The sequence below is a fragment of the Canis lupus genome, chromosome 13 (genome assembly GCF_003254725.2).
Source record: "Canis lupus dingo isolate Sandy chromosome 13, ASM325472v2, whole genome shotgun sequence".
Lineage (NCBI taxonomy): Eukaryota > Metazoa > Chordata > Mammalia > Carnivora > Canidae > Canis > Canis lupus.
Genome location: NC_064255.1, coordinates 5,750,840 through 5,774,189, shown reverse-complemented (window position 1 = coordinate 5,774,189; position 23,350 = coordinate 5,750,840). Strand labels below are relative to the sequence as shown.

At 41.7% G+C, this 23,350-nt stretch overlaps 1 protein-coding gene and 1 long non-coding RNA gene across 2 annotated transcripts in view; both read left to right on the top strand.

Annotated features, from left to right (window-relative positions):
* DPYS (dihydropyrimidinase) overlaps positions 1 to 23,350 on the top strand; it is a 76,122-nt gene that overhangs the window by 42,032 nt on the left and 10,740 nt on the right. Inside the window, exon 8 of the mRNA XM_035707109.2 lies at positions 21,087 to 21,294. Within this exon, the coding sequence (XP_035563002.2) occupies positions 21,087 to 21,294 (208 nt within the window). The remainder of the gene's footprint in view (positions 1 to 21,086; positions 21,295 to 23,350) is intronic.
* Positions 2,359 to 3,778, top strand: LOC125752412 (uncharacterized). Its single transcript, XR_007401866.1, has 2 exons — positions 2,359 to 2,655; positions 2,750 to 3,778. It is a non-coding gene; the product is annotated as an uncharacterized LOC125752412 (long non-coding RNA).

The following is a 23,350-nucleotide window of genomic DNA, read 5'->3' as shown; positions in this document are numbered from 1 at the left end:
GAGCTACAGGATATCTCACAGAATCTCAAGCACATGAGCACATAGCTAAACACATTGTGTGCACTGGGACATTTAATGAAGACTTTTAGCTAGACCATATTCTGCAAAGCAGGCATATTTTGCTCACAGCTATTTTCATTTATTATTTTTTAATTCAATTATAGCAGGCTTTGACCTTGAATATACCATTCTTAAAGGCATTGTGCCATCTCTCCTGCTTAATTTCCTTCCCTTTCTCATCGAAGATAGATATAAATGAATTTTACTTTATACTCAGTGAAGAGTAATGACTTGTCGCCTAGGAAAGTGCCCCTTTGGATTCTGGAGGGGGCCTTGTGCATGTAAGGAAGCAGAGGAAGAATGACGGTTTCATCCTTGGGTGATGGGGGTTGTGAGTGTGGGAGCCAGGAAGAGATAAGGGATAAAGTGCCCTTAGGCAAATAGTGATGGCTTCTTATTATAGCTATATCATCAGGGACTGTTTCACAGAAGCTTCAGGCATTTTGTTGTGGGTATCATTTGACTAATTTGTACACTACACTCTCCCTCTTCCTCAAAAGAAGCATGTACACGCACACATACTAGCTCACACGCAGCAACTGCATTTCTGTTTATAGAAGTCAGGTCTGCCTGGAGACTCTGCTTTTAATGCCTGTTTCTACTGTTTATAACTCTTTCTCTGGTTCCCAAACCCACACAGGAGCAGCGAATATGTGTAGGATTGAAAGGGTGGGAGGCCCAGGCCTTGTACCAGGTACGCGGGTAGAAATGACAGTTGATACTGTGATTTTTCACTGTGTTGTCTCGCATACACTTGGGGAGGCCACATGGTGTCAGATTAAGGTTGTCCAAGCCATGCTTTGGACAAAGACGGGGGCACCCTTCGTAGAGTAGTGGACATAGACGTTTACAGTAATTATGACCATTTTCCTGGCAGATGATTGCAAAGTATCCTGAGGAATAAGTGTCTTTTGCTTATCCACACAAAATCCTGCCCATCTTCCTGGTTCCTGGGGGCAGGAGCAGAAACGTAGTGTAAAGCAAAAGGCTTTGAGGTTTAATTCCTTTTACTAACTAGATGTGGCCTTGGGAATGTTAGTTAATTTTTCTGAATTTCGGTTTCTTCATTTGTAAAATAGGGATGATGATGGTGATGGTATTTATTTCATAGCATGGTCATGAATAGTTAAGATAGTAGAATGAAAAAAATTAAAAACAAAATAACTAAAATGGCCTAGTACAGAATTAATGTTCAGCAGTGCTTGGCATACAGTAGGTGCTCAGTTAGTAGTAGTAGGTGGTCAGTGGCAGTACTAGTCAATTTATTGAATAAGTGAGACCTATTATTAACTATAGTTCTAATTCAAAAGTCCTTGAAATAATGATTTAATTCAGACATGACTAAAAGATACTAGAATTATATTTCATACAGAAGTTACACCTCTTGCACACATCCAATTTTCACCAAGAATTACTAAAGTCAAGAAGTTTGGATGGATTCTTCTGGCTGAGATGACTTGATTAAAGGAGGACTCATAAGTGCCTCCAGGGCTGACTCCTTTGAAAAATTGTTTGCTGGGAAACTGTTCCAACAAAACCCCTAGGATTTATTTTGTGGCCTTCAGAAGACATTTGCTTTAAAAAAAGTTTCTGACTACCCATGAATTTGCTGATTACATATGGGTAAAGTTTTAACCACTATTTATTCCAACTTGTTTATTTAAACATGTTCTTATTCAACTGAACCTTTCAAGTGAGCTAGAAAATGATTTCCAGAAACTTCACTACTAATAGTGGCATTTTTTTTTAATTATAAAAGAAAAACAGCTTAGGAACAGATCACAGTAACCCATTCTATCATTGATCATTTGCCTTTGCCAGAGTAAGCACAGTTTATTTTAAGCATTAGGATTTGGACAAAAAAATAAGCACCAAAGGGGAGGTAGTTGTGTAAAAGGCATAGGCTTTTCTAACCAAGTGGCTACTAGATGTTTCTTTCTACACGACGTATATTATATATTTTTTGTGTTTTAGGCATTTACCTATCTTAATTACAGCTGCAGCCCTAGGTCTCAAAACAATGCCAAAACATCACTCATAGAAGCTCAGTAGTTATTTGTTGAGTGAATAAACCAGATGCTAATGGTCTTGGGCCAATGAAAAAATGTGTGCCTTAAAAATTTTAGATGGGCTTTGTTTATCTGTTTCTTGAACTGGTTTAATATCGGTTTTACATTTCTTCCCTTTGAGTTAAAGAAAAAAAAAATTCTTGGCACTCCTACCTTCTCCTTCCCCAAAACAGTGCCTGGCAAAGATGCATTCCTGAGTCAGTGGCCAGTAGCATTGCCAGAACTGGCCAGGACTGTGGCTTAAGCCAGGTTGGATCCTTTAGTGGGTCAAACAATTCTGGTTTTTGTCCAGATTCACTCTTAATTCTGGCCACTTATCTTAAAAACATGGGGACCTTGGTTATGAAGAAAACAAGACAGTGAAAATGGATCAAAAGAAATTTAATATCAGTACCTGGAAAGAATCCCAGGGTCCTTATATTCTTAAAGCACAGCAAAGAGCCATGGTTTTTTTTTTTTTTTACAAAGGCCTTTGTGGAAAGCATCTGATGGGAAGAAGATCACAATGGAAGTCTATTTGGAGACAGTGAGTGATGTGGGGAAGGGCAGTCTTTTCTAATGGCCTGAAAATTCCAAAAAACTTAATTGAAACCGAACTACCTTTTCCTTTTAAAACACAGGTTCTCAAAGTATGGTCCCTGGACCAGCAACATCCATATCCTTTGGGAATTTATTAAAAATGCAAATTCTCAGGCACTACCCCAGACCTGCTGCCCCAGAAACTCTGTGGGTAGAACCCAGCCATCTGTGTTTTAACAAGTACTACAGGAGATTCTGATGAATACCCAAGTTTGAGACCGACTGGTTCTCATAGAATTAGAGAAGACTTTGGGATTCATAAAGTCCAGTTAATTCCCTAAACAGAGTTCTATATGGCCTTGCTTGATTACTACTAGTTTTAAGGAAGTTACTACCTAACCAAACCGTTCAATCCTCTCTGGTATGGCTATAATTGTTAGGATGTTCTTCCTTTGATTGCATTAAAAGTTACCTCCTTCTAGGCCCTAAAACGTTTGCCTTTGGAGCTATGCATAATGTATCTGTGCTTTATTAAGACAGTTCATTCATTCCTTCCTTCACTCAAATACTTGAAGAAATTTATTGGGCCCCCAATAAGTATCCCAGCACCAAGTAAGTATTGTCAGCTCCCTCAGTAGCCCCTTAGGTCCATGATTAGCAGAGTCCCAGTGTCCTGACGATGCTCTGTTCACCTTTTCTTGACACACACTTGTCTGTCCTATAAAGATGCGAGTCCCAGAACTGGACATGATTCTGCCTGTAATACCACCAGAGCAGAAACATGTGAGGCTTTTATATTGAATTAGTTTTATATTGTTTTATATTGAATGTAGAACTTTGCATTTCTTGTATTACATTTTTTAGGATGCACCTTATGAAATTGCCATTTGCAGGTTAAAAACAGTGAAATGTAAGCGATTGCATGAAGTTCCAGTATCTTATCACATTTGTTCAGTCAGTAATTTAAAAACTAGTATTTGGTCTTCCTCTCTGATGTTTATGTTAAAATGACTAGGATTATACTAAATGACTGCCATTCTATATATTACACTCTTTAAGTCCACTTGAGCAGAGAGTAATTTATAATGTTCATAATTTTTAGAAGATGCAATATTTAATATAAATAGAAAGTGAAAAAAATAATGCCCTTGCATATTCACCCCCAACAACTACCTTGGATCTTGGATGTGATGTTTATTACTCCTATTTGTGTTTCTTTCTATTTGTACTATATAGAGATGCAGTCCCAGGCCACTGTATGTATGTACATAGATGTAATTTTGTATATTTTTAGCTTTATATGAATTGTCTAGTACTACATGTATAATTATGTGGCTTTCTCAGTACTGTCTTTCTGGGACTTATTCATGTTGAAATGCATAGGTTGTTTCATTCACTTTCCCTGCTATATAGTATTCTGTTTTGTGAATATAGCAAATTTGATTCTATATCATTTTGCTTGGGGTCATTTAGGACATTCCAGTCTCTCACTATTTCCGACACTGTGTACATCCTTGTATACATGTGTGAGAGTTTCTCTAGCACATTCATCTAGCCCCTGATTTCTTTGACATCAAATGCTGTCAAATTTTGCCAACAGAAGCATATAAAATTGCTTGATTTTTGAAACTAAATGCCAAACTCTCCATTTGTCCCCATTACATTTTATCTTGTTCCACCTTCATTTATTTAGTTATTAAAAACCATATATTGGGCCCCTGCTATGGTCCAGAGACCACAGGAGGCAGCTTACATTCCAGGTATTAGCTCTCACTGACAGAGAGATCTCGTCACCCTTACCATATATAAATGGAGGTTAAGGAATATACATATATATGTATGTGTGTGTGTATATATATTCATGCAGAGTGATGAGCTGGGAGTGCTGAGTGAGCTGCCTGTCTGCCTATGAATCCAAGGTCAGAGCTCCCTCAGGTTCTGCAGGGCAGCAGATTGCATGCTCTGTCCTTGGTGACAAGTGAGTACTTGGCCAGCATGTGGCATGGATCCTTGCAAATCTGCCAACATTCCTGGACATCACTTCCCAGCACGTTTTGCTAGCAGTGGGATTCCTTGGACATGAGAGGACAGTTGACTTGTTTGTTTGAAAGATGTCATGCGCTGGTGAACACCTACTCAGTGTCTTCCCAGGAGAGTGGCCTTTGCAAACCAGAGAGAGCTGGGGAAGGAGAGTCAGGCTACATTAGCTTTATACTGCAGCTGCAATTGGAGTCATATTAAACCTCTTGCCTGATTTCCTTTGTCTAACTTGATTTCTTTTTGGCTGGGAGGCAAATGGATCAATATTGTTTTTTATGTCGAGATTATGTTGCCTGAAGGAAATTTCCCATCGGTTCAGTGTGCCTGCTTTCAGCTCTGTAATTGGGGCTGTGTGCTGTCTGGGCAATGAGGGGCCTCCCCAGAAATGCCCACGAAGCCTGCCATCTGTGCAGAGCCCACCAAGAGTGCCCTTCTAGAAGGGGGTCAAGCAGGCTGCCCCTCTCAGGGCAGAGCTTGGCATTTGTGCCAGACTCTTTTGCACATGTTGCTCTGGCCACACACTCATATAGACAGCTTTATTTTATTTTTTTTTTGTGTTCTGCAAAGCTCTTTTCTCCCTCCCTTGTCTCTGTATCTTTCTCTCTAGTTGGCCCGCTCTCTCCCTCTACATAAATTCTTCAAAGTTAGTTTCTTTACATTTCTGTGATGTTTTCTTCCCGTCTTCCTTCTCCTCACTCCTTGCAGCTGCAATTCATGCCCTTTTCTTATCACCAGCAGAGGAAAATGCTCATACTTTGCTCTCAGTTTCATTCTTCTATGAGGCATTTAAGGAAAGCTAAGATTCTGGAGGCAGAATAATAATAAGGCAATTTACCCACATGAAAAAAAAAATTGGAGCATTTATCTGTGTGGAAGGGTTGCTGAATTCCTCATGTGGTAGGGCGAAGGAAGACAGTAGTAATCAGTTATCTAGAAACATATATTTATTACATGCTCACTCTGTGTAAGAAATGGCATTCCTGAGAGCCATGGGGGGACATAAATAAAGGTGTAATACCTGCCATCAAAGAGGCTGCATTCTGGTTGGATAGACAAGATATTCTGGTGGGAAAGGATAAATAACTCTTGGAAGAGGAAAATAATAGCACAGCAGTTCAAGAAGTGGGAAGGGTCTTGTGTGCTTCACTCCACAACAAATGAGTGGTCTGAATCATTGTCCTGAGTTGAGGTCATTGAGACCTCACAGGAGGCTGGGTTGGGCTTGTGAAAGGGCTTTGAATGAACTGGATCCTTGGGGTGGCTCTAGGTAAGTAGACAGGAGGCAATAAAGTCATCTAGATGGAGAAGTCAGGCAAATAAGGCGGAATGGAAAAGATATATTCAAGGGGCCGGAGAGCCTGGGCAGAGGGGTCAGGATGAAGGCAGTTGAAGGTAAGATTGGTCCTGGCAAACTGCCAAGGGCTCTGAGTGTTAGTTTAAGTATAGATTTTCTGAAGCAGCATGTGCCATTGAATGGCTTTGAGTGAGGGTTTGAATTGACCTGAATCTGTGCTTCTTGATCTTTACTTGGCACAGGTAGAAACTGATGTTATTTGTAGGGCATGTCATGGTGAAGAGAATTTGGAGACCAAGAGGAGAATGTAACATTATCAGTTTGTCTTGGTTTGGCCAGAACTTTCCCAGTTTTAGCACTGGAAGTCCCACATCCCAACAAATCCTTCAAGCTGAGCCTACACCAGGACTTTTGATCACAGGTGACTAGCGGACGAACTCTCCCCCCACCTGGTCATCCTGGAATCTGAGAGTTTCAGTCTTGCATGTAGGCTCATCAACTGGGAAAGCTTGATGACCCAGGACTTTAGGGTGATGACTGTGCAGGACTGGTTGGAGTCTGAGAGAATGGTCAGGAGGCCATTGGTGGACTCTGGCTTGAGGGGATAAGACCTCATACAAGATGATGGCAACAAAAGTGGTAGCAGTGGGGAGGAATTGGCTTATGGTATTTTTCCCCCTAAAAGGAAAACTCTTCCCTGACAACTTAGTGAAAGATAGGAAATTGATGTAGTAGAGGAGTCTACTACAGCTTTATTAATATATGACCCAAGCATTTACTGAGTGCCAACTGGGTGCCATATATTGTACCCTAGGCTGAGTGAGAATGTCTTCCCTGAATGTAACTCAGGCCCTGATTGGACTGATTAAAAAAAAAAAAAAAAAAAAAAAAACACTCCACATAATTAGTGTAAAAGTAGTCGATTGGGGTGTGTGGCCCAGTGGTTAAGGGGCATGAGATCTAGAACAGAACTGGACTGACTGCATTCAAATTCCAACTGTACCAATAGTATCTGTGTGACCCTGGACATGTTCCTCACCTCTCTGAGGCTCAGTTTCCTGCCAGTAAAATGTAGATATGTAATAACACCAACCTCTGAGAGTTGTTGAAAGGAGATAATACCTTCAACCTGATGCCTTGGCATATGAGTAAAACTTAAAGAGACATTAATGTCATTATTATCATTATCACACAAAATGATAAGACATGAGAGATTTACAAACTAGCAGAGAGGTATCAAAGTAAATGACCTTTAGAACTTGGGATCTTAGAGGGGCAAAGGCTTAGAGAAATCAACATTAGCCCCAGAATTCCAGTTTATTTTGTCAATCACAGTTTCACTCCTGTTTATATATATATCCTCCTCTGCACATTTAGTATGTAATTGGGAGGTCAACAAGGCACAGTTGTAGCAGTAACTTGCGTAAGAAGCCTCTTAGACATCATGTTGCACAGGACTGTTGAACATTTTTGGATGTCTGACTTCTCCAGGAAAGGCTCTCTAGATAATGATTTTGTTTTAGGCCCTTTATCCAGGTTTCATATACTTGGAAAACTTTTACAGTTTTCCTTCCTTCCTTCCTTCCTTCCTTCCTTCCTTCCTTCCTTCCTTCCTTCCTTCCTTCCTTCCTTTCTTTCTTTCTTTCTTTCTTTCTTTCTTTCTTTCTTTCTTTCTTTCTTTCTTCTTTCTTTCTTTCTTGACACAATCTTTTTTTCCCCTTTCTTTTTGTTATTTTTGCAAGTAAAAATTGTTCCTTTCAGCCACAATATATTTGAGCACTAGGGAAATTGAATACTTTTTAATGTTTATTAGTTATTGTTTTTTTTTTTCTTGTAGAGAAATATCTATTCATGCCCTTTGTTCTTTTTTCTTTTGGTAGCATTATATTGCTTGTCTCTCTATTTAAATAGTCTGTCATATTTCTTACAAACTCCCCCAAAGTTCTATTGAGGAATAAATGCTGTCATTATATGAAAGTGTTTCATGGAAACTGTAAAGCACTATATATATATATTATTGTTATTAAAAAGTTGGCCTTGTTCATAAGTTAGAATGAAGTTTATAACAAACAGGTCCTTGCAAATTCAGAAACAGGCATGACAGTAGTGTGAGCTTCATTCAGGCAGGGATTTCTATCTGTTTTATTCCCTACTGCATCCCCAAGGCCTAGAACAGTGCATGATGTGGAATCAATCAATAAATTGGTAATCAACAGATATGTGTTGGTAATCATTGGTAATTAATTGGTATGTTGGTAATCAATAAATATATGTTAAATGAATGAGTATAAGATAAACACTTAGATGGAAAAGGGTTTTCTACAATGTTCCACCCAGATGACTTCTTTATTTCACTTCCTTTTTTGCCTCAAACCAGAAGTGAATAGAAATGTAGACAGCTGGTAGGTCAGAGCTTTGAAATAGTGGTCTCACAATTCTGGACTTATGAAACTCATTTCTTAGCACCTAACTTTCTATATGGTAATAGTATAAGCCTCATTAGCAATTTTTACCTCATTTATTTAAAGTGATAAACCAGAGACAAGAAGAGTTTAATAACCCAAGCATGGCTTTCAGCAATATGATAAAAGGCCCAGGTTGTTTTGTTTTTCATATGAGAGCATTATTAGTTCCTAAATATATGGCACCTCTGAGTCCCTGCATCCCTCATTTGTTGTTCTCTGGCACCTATGAGAATAAATTGTACACAAAGACTAAAAGAAAACATGATGGTATTCCGTAAAATTGATTCATTCTTTGGTGGCCTATTTTTGGAGAAAGGTTTTGCATGGAAATTTATGCTGATGAGTATAATCTCATGTGTAGACTTACATTCACTATCCACCCAGGGGCCTGGTACCACATTCTTTTCTCCAGTTTTTCTATTCTGTTTTTATCCTTAATTATCATACCTCACAATTTGTTTTCCTTTTAAAGTGCTTTAGTACTTCTGGAAGAAGAAGGTGTACATTTTCATATAAATGTGCATTTTATTCAAGACCAGTGTCCTGGATAGATCTCTTCTAGTGGGAAACAATATACGGTGGTCAAGCACTTAGTATTTGACTCTTGATGTATGATATTAGGTGAGTTACTCAGCTTCCTTGAGCCTCAATTTCCTCATTTGTAAAATAGGTATTTAAAAGCAGCCCTCTTCCTTTGGGTTGTGAGGAGGATTACATAAAATAATGTATGAAATGATGCTAGCGTACGGTTTAACATATAAGCATGCAGTAAAACAGAAGCTGCAACTGAATGTGATTATTTATCATCGTCATGTTCACATTGGTGATTTGGCCATGGCTCCTAGCCACTGAGGTGCTATTAGTAAATGTAAGAGGAGCAAGTGAAAATGTCAAAGGTGAATGCTTTTGGAGGGCAAAAGATAAGGAAAAAGAGATCCCTGCAAGAAACTGTCCCACCCAAGATCAACCAGTCAGGGCTCAGAGAATACAGGTAGATATAAATACAGAGATCGGGATCCCTGGGTGGCGCAGCGGTTTGGCGCCTGCCTTTGGCCTGGGGCGCGATCCTGGAGACCCGGGATCGAATCCCACATCGGGCTCCCTGCATGGAGCCTGCTTCTCCCTCTGCCTGTGTCTCTGCCTCTCTGTCTCTCTCTGTGTAACTATCATGAATAAATAAAATCTTTAAAAAAATAATAATAAATAAATAAATAAATAAATAAATAAATAAATACAGAGATCGATATAGAGACAGATACTCATATATACACACACATGCACATATCTGCGCATGTGTACAAGCATACATATGTGTGTCTATATGCATATGCACAACCATATGCAGATGGGTATAGATATGTATGCACATGCACATGTGTGTATATATAATTGATCTCCACAACTGTAGGAGCCGGTTGGGGCAGTGTCTGCAAGGCTCCTGTCTTTGTGTCTGGCTCTCGCATCTGAAGTCCAGAGGCAGACGGTTGGGAGGGCAAGATGGGGTAAAGCGAGAAGAGCAAGGAAAAGGTGGAGCCATAGCACAAGCTGGGCCCCGTGGGGAAGATGGAGTGGGACCAGTGCCTGTCCTTGTCGCCTCTGCGCTTGGTGGTGTGGTGTGCGGGTCGCCTGGGGTCATAGGACTGAATGCCACCTGGCCTGGGAGTCCAGCAGCTGAAGGAGGGTGCAGGAGAAGGCCACGCGGAAGCCCTGGTGGCTGCGCACCGCTCGAGAGCGGGCTGCAGATCATCGGAGCTGCAAAGTAGTTTCGGCTTCACTTCCATTGCCCCCCCCGGAGGCATAGGGGCCATTTGCAACGGGGGTGGGGGGGGCTCTCTGTTTCAAGGCCAAGACACGGAGGTTCTGAGAGGTTAGGCATTCGCCCCAAATCGCAGCTGGAAAGGGCAGAGCTGGGATTCAGGGCGGGCCTGTTGACTCGCGTCTGATCTCTAACCGGGGTACGGGCTCCCGAAGGGCAGGGAGGGAAGGGGCACGCAGCAGGGCCGTCTCTGGAGTCAGGCCTCCTGGGCTCGTGGTCGGGCCTCTCCCCTGAACGGCAGTGTGCCCTGGGGCCAGGTGCTTATCCTTGGTTCGTTTCAGTGCCCTTCTCTGACCAGCGGGGACTGTGAGCCGGTGTGCCCCAGGGGGCTCGGTCAGCGCTTCGTGTGCCTGCAGCGGCAGAGCGCGGCGGCCCCTGCCCCCGGAACGGCCGCCCTGCCCCCAGCTTCTCCGCCACACCGCCTGGCACCCTGGGCCTTGAGCCTCCTGCCTGCTCGACCCCAGAGGTGACATCGTAGTGATGACGTGAGCCCTGGAGCCTCCCTCTGTGACGGTGCTTCCTGGAAACAAGTGCCTCCTGGGGGGGGGGGGGGGGTCACGTGTGGACTGTACAGCCGTCTGGCTAACGGGCCTCCGGGGCTGCTCTGCTCCCTCGGACAGAGCTGCTCCCTTGGACAGAGCTGCTCCCTCCGACAGAGCTGCTCCCTCCGACAGAGCTGCTCCCTTGGACAGAGCTGCTCCCTCCGACAGAGCTGCTCCCTCCGACAGAGCTACTCCCTCCGACAGAGCTGCTCCCTCCGACAGAGCTGCTCCCTTGGACAGAGCTGCTCCCTCCGACAGAGCTGCTCCCTCCGACAGAGCTGCTCCCTCGGACAGAGCTGCTCCCTCGGACAGAGCTCCCAGGGCTCTATTTTCCCAGGGTGGATGCGCCAGCAGCCCGCGCCACAGCTGAACTAGACGGTTAGCTGCCACCAAGTTCTTGCGCAGATGGAAGGCAGATAATTTCTATGAAAATTCTAAGGGTTCTGACACATCTTAATGATAATGCTCAGTACGTTTAATGAGAGGAACCTACTGCTTTCATCCTCTGAGCAGGGGTTGGGGTTGGAGGTGGGGAGGTGGTCACTGATGGCCTGAGACAGGGTGGGGGGGAGGGGGTCAGGCTGCCTGTGTCTTATTTCTGGCCTAATCACTTCTCAGGCAAGTTACTCCTCTCTCAGTCTCCACTTCCTCATATGGTAAACAGAAATCATAATGTGGGTTGTTGAGAGGCTAAGTGAGGTGATAGATGCACATGGAAGGACCTGGAATATAGTAGGTGCTTAGTGGGCAGTGGTGGAATCTAGAGCTTGCTGGAACGGTCTCCCTGTGACCCCACAACTTTTTAGACATCTTTCTTGCCTTCCTTTGCACTTTTAAAAAACTATTTCTTTTTTGTTGTTGTTTTTACCCCTCCTTCTCTCTCTCTCTTTCTGTCCTGGCCTTTAATTTTTTTCCTTTGGGGCTCTCCCTTGTGATGGTTTTAGGTCTCTCAAGGGCTTGGTGTTTTATTTTTGTTTTGTTTTGTTGTCATTGGAGGCATTTAGAGCAGGGATCAGCAAACTCCTTTTGTAAAGGACCACATAGTAAATATTTTAGGCTTTATGGGCCAGCGAGTCACTGTTGCTACTATTCAACTCTGCCATTGTAGTACAAAAGCAGCCATAGATAACACACAAATGAATGAACAAGCCTATGTTCCAATAAAACTTTATTTACAGAAATAGGCTGTGAATCTGATTTGACCTGCAAGCTATAGTTTTCCATCCCCTGATTTAGAGTTTTGGAGATTAAGATTCTTCTCACTGAACATTGATGTCCTCCGCTGGATATTCTGGACCTCCAGTTCATACACGGACACTGACTGAGGAAGCCTTTCATACCTCATTGGCTCTTGGTCTGTATTTTTTCACAGCACAGCCTTTAGACAGTAAATCAAGAAATGGTTAAAAAGCTTACATTGTTATTCACAACTGAATACCATTCAAGTCTGGAACATTCTAAAATTCCATTTAGACAGCTGGATCATAAGCAGCTCCATCAATTCAAAGTTGAGTGATGGTCCTCGAGCAGTCAGGGTTGGGTAAAACTTGCTAGCCGTAGGAAAAATGGAGAAGCACAGTATTGGTACGTGCTCTTTGTATAATTATCTGCTGATCCTCTCAGGCAACTTCCAAAAGAGCTTGGTGACCCAGCATTGTGATTAAACTGAACTGCTTTTCATCATTAAGGGGAAGCCTTTGAACTCACAGACCTAAGTTAAAAATCTGGCTTTGCCACATGTGAGCTGTGTCTTAGGCAATTTTAACTCTCCAGCCTCAGTTTTCTCATCCATAAAATAGGGATAATAATCATTATATACGAATCATCCCAGGCTTACTGTGAAAGTTGAAGGAGATAATGCTGTCATTGCCTATCAGAGTAAAGACTCCATAAATATTTGTTATGGTTATTATGAGAAAATGGTTTTTTGAATATTTTGGAGTTTCTGACTTGGGAAATGAAATTACTCGGGAACAGAATCATGCAACATTATGCTTGCCTCATCACCTTCCCAGGAATTCTAGAGGCCAGGCCTCCCTTCCTTGGATTGCAGACTAGGAATTCTTTCCAACTCCCTGGGGCCCAGCAGCCCAGTGTCATTGGCGTCACCTGCTTCTCCAGCAGCCTGAGCTCCTTGCGCTCTCACCTGGCCTTTGCGTCTTTCCTTCACTAACGCACCTCTCAGTTGTCAAGCAGTGATTTTCCAGTGTCAAACTACATTACATCTGCCAGTGTTTATGCTTACTACCTCTTTTTATTCCCCTCAGTAGGGATGGAGGGAAAATAGGTCATCTTCCTTTCAAAAAAAAAAAAAAAAAAGTAAGTTTAGAAGTTCCCCAGACATTTCTGGTACCCAGCCTTCTCTTTTTCCATCTCTTTAGAGAACTCAACTGTCTTTTCTTTATATTCCAGGCATTCCTTTCTCTCCCTAAAATATGGCATTAGAGCTGAGCATCCTAAGTACCTGGCTTAGTCTGAATTTTCAGGAGGGATACTGTGTGAATATCAGCCAGCATATTCCTGTGTAGAAAACCAACATCTTGTTTATTCTGCCCAAGTTATGCCCATACATAGTCTGCCAGATAATGTCAGCAGCCAAGGGCGAGGCCACTTCCCAGCACAGAGACAATGTAATTACAGGACCAAGTCCACACACCACCCCAGCAAGTTATTTTTAACTCTGACCAATATGTTAGGCCAATGGCCTTGCAAAAGCTAATATTCATACCTCACCCACATGCACTTATCTGTTCAATATTCATAGGATATACATTCTAGAATCATGCTAGCTTTTGCTGATTCATATTTAATTCCTGTTCCTTTAAGACATTAAATCGTTTTTAGTTCTCCACTGTCTGAAAACTAGTATATAAAACATGAAATATTTATGTTAGGTAATAATGTAGAAATTTACTAATAAGTTACTTTCAGATAAACAAATATGTCTATAAAATGCCTTCTGTTTGCTCAGTGCTGTGTGAGGCATGGGAAGTGAAGGAATGATACCTACTTCCAAGGTCAACTTGTGAAATTCAGTTTACCCAACCATGACCAACACCACCATTCGTGATCTGTATTTTATAACTTCAAGGACAAAAATAGCAGGGTTACCTGATCAGTTTATTTCTTTAAGTCAGCGTTGGGAAGCATTTTTATGAACCTGCATTAAATGTCTCGTTATGCCTTGAGCACCAATAGAATTCCGAGTTATTGTCCAACTTAGATTTACTAATGTGGCTGAAGCAATTCCCATTTTCTCTTCTGTGGGAGGCAGGTGGAAAAGTCTGAAAACAGGGTGGAAGATTGATGGGTGCAGTGAGCAGCAATTTTGCTTAATAATGACAATGTACTTGAAGTAGCACCATTTAGTGTTTCCAGAGATGTGGCTGCTATGCCCCCCATTTATATAACTTGTCAGGTCCAAGAAATTGACAGAAGAGGTAGTTTGGAATAGTTGGAACTCATGTCAAAAAAAGTATCTTCCATCGTGATCACATTGTGAATGACTGGTCAATTTTGGTTCAAGAAATTTCTAAGAGCATACTTAAATCACTTATTGCTAAATAGAAAACAAACTAGGAAACATTGGAAATTATGGGCTGAGCTACTTCCCATTTGTTTTCCAGTGGATGAAGAATGCTTTCGTTGGTTGAAGGCTGTCCCATAGAGCTTTCAAGGACAGCATTGTCTAGGGTTTAAGACCCCAACCTCCTATCTCACCTGACCTACAGGAACTGTGCAATGTGGGGTGAGTTATAAACTACCATGTGTCTCATCCTCATTTATTGCATGAGAATAAGAATAGCCCCTACTCCATAGTGTTGGGAAGATTTCATGGTGATTATTCTTTCCTGTGAATATATAAGGAGTCCTATAACCCAATGCAGACAGATGAGGTATAGTTTTAAAGAAACCACTAACAGACCTGACATGATTTTTTAAGACTTTTTTGGGTTCTCATGGCAATGTGATAGGACTCCACCTGTGCTATGACCAGAGTGGCCAAGTTGGAGAAAATATAACTAAATACCTAAACAAGTTATTTCTCTGGGGTCAAGAAGATGCACGTTGCTCTCAGAAATCCTCTTGCTCTCTACAGTGTTCTCTCCGAATGCACATAGATGATGTTGCAGTCTCCTGCAGGCTTTGCTTCAGTGACTTTCTCATCTAGAAGAGCACACGGCTCTTTGATAGAAAGCTATTTGCAAAGGAACAGAATGTTTTTCTGCAGCTGTGATGTGAGTGCTATCAAAGTTATTGGCTAAGTTGGAAAATAGCTTAATGTTATCTTCAGGGCTTCTGCTGCCCTATCAGCTTAAGCCTTGAAGATGTGTATAATTGGGATTCAGCAAGACAACCTTGACACCCTCTGCAGAGAGATGTGCCCTTTGATACAGGCTCAAAGCAACCTTAACAAAGAGCAGCCTTTCCCTTGGGGCAGAGTGACCGCTGAGAGCACCCTTGCTATGAATCTGCTAATGAAGAGGCAATGGCCCAGGAACCTCAGGCTCCCTAAACTGCTGGGTAGGCTTTGATCATTCCTATCTTTCCTGTCACCACCGGGACAGGCCGGCTTAACCATCATTAATTAGAGGGAAGGGAGTCTTAAAATGCTACTCTCCTGAGCTACCTTGCACATTGTTAAATTTGAAAAATATTTGGTAATGAATCTCGCAGCTCTTCGGTTTGGCTTACAACTGGAATCAGAGCATTGCCCCACATTTGCATCTGTGCTGCAGACACATCTGGTTGAACATAGGTTCCTATTGAATCACAGAACTTTAGAACCTTGCCTCAGAGTTATTATCCATGGGCTCTTCATTAAGGGATTGCTCTCTAAGGGACAAAGTTTTTATCAGTCAGGACCTTCCACTGCAAACAATATCAACCAACCTGCTCTCACTTAAGCGAAAATACACTCTATGGGAAGGCTATGGGGAGCTCACAGACCAAAGGAACAGTCAGTGCTGCAAGCTTGGGAAGGGTGGAGCCCAGGGCAGTCCTGGGCAGCCTGCTGCAGGGATTGGTTTGCATTCAGGAATGCACATGCCAATCATTTTTAAATTTTTTTCACTCTGCCAGTGATTCAGATTGCTAGGAAACAAAGGTAATCGCCCATCCCTTAGTTAGGTAAGAACATGGCACCATGCCTGTCTTACCCAATTATCCTCCAATGGGGAAGTAAAATGTCTTAAAGAAAAATTGGGGTTCTGACACCAGACAAAGGGAGAATGAAAGCCAAGGGAGAAAACTACAGTTGTTGCTACCCTGCATTTCTCAGGATGGAATTATGTGTGGGGCCCATTTCAGAACCAAAATGCACTGCAAAGCTCCATGACATCTGCTCCGATTTATCTCACAATGTTACTAAACCTTATGATGATGACGTATGACCCGTGGACTCAATCTCTCTTTTAGTCAGAATCTGGGTACTCATGATCTTGCTTTCTTCCAAAATGGTTTCTCAATGTCCCAAGCACTGCCAGCTCAGCAGGTGACATGAGACCCACCAACTCTGCAGGGGAGGTTAGAGGAGCCTGACTTTATCCTTCATGCCTGGGCCTGTGCTGCATCTGAGGAAGCCCCTGTGAGCAACTTATGAAAACCTGGGGGATGTTTCATCATTTTTCCATGAAGTTCTGAGAAAGATGCATCCACTCCTGTGTCCTACATGACAGTGTCCCGACGCGGAGAGTGAAGGGACAATGCTTAATGCTCACCTCTGCTCAGGACCCGTCATAGGGACAAGGCCTGGAGAGCAGTTGGGCTCAGGCTTCATGCTCAAGAAAGGCCTCCATTTTATACTCCTGAGATAATCACAGAAGATTTTTCTAAACATCCAGAGACACACTGCAAATATTGAAAGAAAAAGATGTATCAACCAAGAGAGATCTATTCTAGGTGGTTAAACAGAAGAGAGATGTATTAAAGGGCACTGGGTAGCTCAGAGAATCTCTAGAAGGACCAGAGGACCAGGCTGAGAGGCTCTACAGCCACGACCAATGCCCTCCAGGGCAACGGAGAACTTCAGTGCTTCCCCCAGGCACAGTTACCATAGGTGGCTTCGGGAGCCAGGCTGGGCCCCACCGGTAACCTTCTGTCACAGCGGGCCTGAAAAACACCATTTCTCCATCTGCATCTTCACCAACATGGATTCCTGTGACACCTGCATCCAGAGTCACCGGCTTGCCATCAAAGGCTCGTGTGAGGCACTATTTTGGAGGAGGCCGGATTCCATAACTGGGCCCCCGCTGCAAAGGAGGGTAGAAGGCATGTTCTTGGCTTCTGTCTTAACTGAAGGCCTCTGCCTTTAAGGGAATGTGTTCAAAGGAACAACAGGTATCCTTACAAAGGCAATTGTGTGACTTTGAACTTGCGTTCATTCCATTAATGGACCACATGTCCCACCCTGCACTAGTAATGAATAGATTTTAAATACATTTTGTAATAATTTTAGAAATCTCATGATGATACTATCTTGTTTTTTTTATTTAAAACAATTAAATGTTGAAATGTACCAAAATATTTTTTCTTATGGTGGGGTTGCATATATTCAGGATTCTCCAGTGAAAGTTATTCTGACCTCTCAGAGGTTGATTGATAACCAAACTGTGTGACCCTTGGGCAAGCTCTCACACAGCTTTATTTCAGCATTATCAGCAGGGACATGGGGTAATAATACTTCCCTGTGTACTTATTAGTGTTGATACAATTGGCATTGCTAAATATTGCTAGGTATTGATGAGCAAGCAGTTCATATAACTTAATAAGATGCAATTAAGAATGATACTTATAACAATTTATTTATTGATGTATGTCTGTATTAGTAATGAGCGTGTACAGCTCACCAGAAATGTTAAGTATACAATGGAACTCTGGGATTAGATGTTTGCCTCTCATTTAATTTGGTGCCCTATTGCAAAACCCAGTCACGTCCTGTAGGACAGTGAAGGCAGGAAATAAAACATACAGAAGGAAAATCGTGTGATTCTTTTTGTTCATTTCCTACCTATTTATTACATACCTACTGTGTGCTGGGGGTAAAGCAACATGATTTCAGTCCTAAAGTGTGCACCAAGTAGGAAAAGAGGGGCTTGTCAAGAGTTTGGTAGATGATTTAGCATTCAGGTAGTGCTAGGCCACAGAAGAAAGGCTCAGCTTTGCCTGGAATCATCAGGGTCAACTTCTCAAGGTCAGGAGTCTCTTCCTTAACCCCCCCCCCCACCCCCAGCTTTATTGAGTTGTAATGAATGTGGCACTAGGACTCTTGAGTGGCGTCTTAGGGAAGGTGGATGGGAGCAGGGAGAAGGGTATTTGGAGTGAAGAAAACTGCATGCACCAAAATCCGGAAGTGTGGAAGCTCCTACAGAAGTGGAGGACTGCAGCTGTGGCTGGAAGGCAAAGGTTGGGTGACGAGTGGCACCCTGCCAGACACCTTCAATGGTAAAGTAGAAGCACATTCTGTTTGCTGCTGGTGATACTGCCTAGATTTTACATTTTGTGCTAATTGGAACTCATTTACATAATGCCTTATTATAAAGAATCACTTAGATGTTGCCTAATTGTCGTCTTTCTCTTGCACTCCCAAGGCTGAGAAAGTCAAGGTCATGACCTTTATTTGGCAGAGGCAGAGAAACTTGATTTGACATTTCGCTGTAACAGACCTTTAGCTTTCATATTTGTTCTTGTTTGCATATTCAGTTATTCCGAGCCCACAAAAACACTTTACTTTGTATATTTCCTCTTGCTTTTGTCCACCTGCATATATATTTTCCTTGTAGATATACATACTTCGTATGTTTTTACATGTATTATTATGCATTTTTCATTTTCTTTGCCTCCTCGGCATATTTTTAATTCTTAATTCTTTCAGAGATGCCCGATATTCCATTGCATAATCATTAGGAAATTGTTATGCTTTGAATTTTAAATAGTTTAGGCAATATTGTGATGACAGTCTTAGTGTATAGAGCTTATTTCTTCTGTTAGATTATTTCCCTAAGAGGATCAGTAATTAATTGTTAACTTCCCATCAGTAAAATAGAATTTTATGATTTAGGGTTTCCCCTTATTTGCCTCCCATTCTTGTATTTAGTAACCACTTCAGCATGAATTTTTTATGCATTTTTCTTTCTCTATCTAGTGGTTGATATATCCATCCAGTCATGTTTATGTTACATTTTTACAAAACAAACCCCAGAGTGTGTAACTGTGATAGGTAGGAAAGTAGCAGTGCCAGACCATGGAAATATGAGAAAGAGACTGTGGTGGTCAGAAAAACTCACTTTAACCTGCAAGTTTGAAGCTCCTCTATTTGTTCCTTTGATTTATTTTCTTTGAGTTTATATCTCTCATCACCAACCCATAACTCATCATTACTCATTTTATTCTTAGTAACCCTTTAAATATTTTATTCATTTTCCTACTTTAGTGACATTACTTACAATTAGATTAGTAGCCTTCCCTCCTCTTTAGTGTTTGAAATTATTGTTGCTGTATTTGTAACTACCTCTTCTTCTTTTTATCTTTTTAACTTTTCTTTGTTTTTGCTTTTTGGGTGTTTTTTTTATTACTATTCATTTATTTATTCAAGGGGGGAGCAGGGGAAAAGAGAGGGAGAGAGAGTCTTAAGCAGACTGCACTGAGCACAGAGCACTCGATCTCACAACCCTGAGATCACAACCTAAGCAGAAACCAAGAGCTGGATGCTTAATCAATTGTGCCACCCAGGTGCCCCTTTGCAACTTTTCTTGGTATCATTAAGTTGGTTCCTAAGGCCTCTCTTTGTGGACAGTGGTGAAGAGTATAAGAAGGTAAGAGGGGAAACAAAGAGGCCAGTATGAAGTGTTGGGGTCACTCACATGACAGATGATGGTGGCATGGACTCCAGTGGGAATGATGGAGAGCAACAGAGGTGGGCAGGTTTGGGATTTATTATTATTATTATTATTATTATTATTATTATTATTATTTTGGAGATAGAACCAATCAATAGGCCTGATGATAGCTCAAGGGAGGAACAAGTGGGGGAGTTGTAGGAGGCATTGAAAATCAAGAATTCTGTTTGGACATGTTAGGGTTGGATACCAAGTGAGTACTTGGGTGTAGGATTCTGGACCCATGATTCAGACCAGCATTGTCTCATCCATTTCTAGGATGGCAGCACACAAAAGCCTGAATCCCTAGCTCCATCCTTCCAGATCAGGGTTGGGGGGCCTTGGGCGGCTCTTCCTTGAACTCAGCCTTAGCATGTTTAGCAAAGTACTTCTCTTCCGTCCATTCCTAAGAGGGCATGTAGAAACTTCTACCAGAATTCAAGATTATGCTCGTATTATTCACAGCTGCCAGATCTCTTCCCCCCCACCTCTTTCCACTAAATGAGATTTGGGGCAAGAAGACATCCAACATTTCCAAGTAGCCTGGAAGTCATTGATCATATTGTGTAAGATCGAAAGTATTAATAAACTCCTGAGAATGATGATGAATATACAAATGGATGACATAGACCCTGCTAAGAGATTATATTCTAACATATTTTGTTACTTTATTATCCTTATGTTTTCAGTTTCACTACAGACAAGGGAAAGAAATTCAAGGGATCCCTGGGTGGCGCAGCGGTTTGGCGCCTGCCTTTGGCCCAGGACGCGATCCTGGAGACCCGGGATCGAATCCCACATCAGGCTCCCGGTGCATGGAGCCTGCTTCTCCCTCTGCCTGTGTCTCTGCCTCTCTCTCTCTCTCTCTCTCTGTGACTATCATAAATAAATGAAAATTAAAAAAAAAATTAAAAAAAAAAGAAATTCAAGATACAATTCTCCTTGATAACTACCAAATTCAATCTGATAACTACCAGTTAGGGATTCCCTTTGGGAAGGGAGGGACAAGAATGGGATTTGGGTGAGAGGTAAAGAAGAAGCCTTTTGCATCTGCAAAATGTTAAAATTCTGTAGAGCTGGGGACTGGGTCAGTTCATCAGACTTATACATGTTGTAAAAATTAATTTAAAAATGTAAATGTGAGAGACAATACCTTCCTTTCACCCACTTCATCCTCATTAATCACCGTAAGAACTGATCTATTGGGTTTTTCTCTCGGAAAATGTAATTACTTTGTAATGAAATGTTAATGCTATGTTCTATTCTTAAAGTCGCTTGTTCAAATGATAAAGCTTAATATGGCTTAATAGAGTTGCTAAATTTTCTTCTAAAGTCATTCTTTTAATATTTCATATTTGACAGATGAACTGGTGATGATCTGGGGGGTCTTTGTTTTTATAAACAGGACTATTTCGGCAAAAACTCATCATCAGGCTGTTAACTTCAACATCTTCGAGGGCATGGTTTGCCATGGGGTGCCCGTTGTGACTATTTCCAGAGGAAAAGTGGTGTATGAAGCTGGAGTTTTCAATGTAACGGCAGGGGATGGGAAGTTTATTCCTCGCAAACCATTTGCTGAGTATATTTACAAACGGATCAAACAGCGGGACCAGGTGAGTTGTGCAGAAGTGGCTGTTACCAGGGGCTGGACTGTTACCTGTTCCTAGATGTTGGTGGTGGTGTTGTCACATACACCTCCTTTAACACATTCTTGGGATGTCAGGATTGATAGGAGAGTTTCTAGAAAAATACCAGTTTTCAAAGAAAGAATCATTATTGGATAGATGTCCTTTCTCATGCAGATTGGTGTGTTTCTTGAGGGTTTCCTCATGACCAAGTCAGGTTTCCCCAGGCAAGTTTAGGGTCTCTGGGGACTTTTGGTAATTGAGGTAGTCAGTGTCCAGAAAGCAGACACTTATGTTTTTATTAGGGGAAACACGTGTGTGAAAAGATGGGAGGGAGCCAGAAAAGGCTGGAAGAACCTTCAGACTGCAATTCAAGTCTACCCTGGTGAAGCAGAGAGAAAAAAGAGTGGAAGCATCCTAGTCTACCATACAATCTGAGATAGATTGAGCAAGGCCTTGGGGCAGCCCTTGAGCCAAGTCTCCTGTCAAGTGGCTACATGGCATGCTGTCATGTCTGTCTGGGAGCACACCTCATAAGAGGTATGGCTTCTGTGCAAAACTGTTCAGAACTTAGCAGTGAATGGCTCCTCAAAAAATGCTATTCCTTATTCTTGAATGTATGAAGGTTCATTCTAATAGCCGCGAGAGCAAAGGTGGAGTTTTGAGTTTAGGTAGCTCGAAATATGAATCCTACTTTGCCCTTCCCATTTCCTAGGTGTGTGGCCAAAAACAAGATCTCTATTCTTGGGCTCAGTTGCTTCATCTAGAGAATGATAACATTTCCTCCTTAACAAATTGTAAGACTCAAATGAGAGTTTTAAATAGAAGGCACATAGTAGGGGTCAGATGTTACTTTTGTCTCTTTGCTTTCCTCTTTTGATGACTAAATCTATAACAAAGTTCCTTCAAGACTTTGTAGTAAATCTGTTATTATAAAAGAGGTATTTGTTCATAATATTTGTTGGGCTTTCACACCTTTATTTACTTTAAAATGTAATGTGTTTTAAAAATTCATCTCACTAAATACACTAACATGTCAGAAAATTTTCAGATTAAAACCATACAAATTGCTGGACTTGGGATGGGAGGAGGCAACCTGTGCCCTTAATCCCCCATGGGGACAAGAGGCCAGGGCTGAATGGCCTTCCTGATTTTTATTGAGCAGGCTTCACTTGCTATGTTCTTCATCTGGCCATATAGACCATAGAGTTTGAAACCCTAGGATTAGTTCTAAGGCTTCTCTCTCTTCCTTCCATTTTAAAATATACCTCTGTTTTTCCAAAGTCCTCTGGCTATTTTTCAGTGCATTCCATTTGGATCTTGTAGTCTGTTTGATTTTTCCTCTTACGCCTTTGAGAAATTTTTACTTGTGGATTCTCAGAGTTCATTATACAAGATTTATCCTATTTGTTGTTTGTTTGTTTTTAATTTTTTTTATTATTTATTCATGATAGTCATAGAGAGAGGAGAGAGAGGCAGAGACACAGGCAGAGGGAGAAGCAGGCTCCATGCACCGGGAGCCTGATGTGGGACTCGATCCCGGGACTCCGGATTGCGCCCTGGGCCAAAGGCAGGCGCTAAACCGCTGAGCCACCCAGGGATCCCCTGTTGTTTGTTCTTAACACTTCCTAAAGCTTTAAGTAAACAAGTACTCCAGAATGTTTTCAATTCTCAGGGTGCTTTAATTCTTTATATACTAGATATCAGTCAAAATGTTTAAGATTATAGTTCATTTTGCTAGGGTTAATTTGTAAATGTTGACATTGATAGGTGACAGTGACTATAAGATAGTGACTCTAAGAATCCTATATGTTTCTGAACATTTATGTGATAGATAACAGCAATATTAACATTTGCTGAGTGCTAACCTAATGTAAGTGAGGGCTTGGGTGCTGTCACTGTAACAGCTCTGGGAGGGAAAGAAGTATTATTTTAAAGATTAGGAAACAATCTTCAAGAAATTAAGACACTAGGTCACACAGATAGAATGTGGCAGGGTCAAAACATAATCTCTGATTATCTGACTCCAAAAACTATAAGTGAG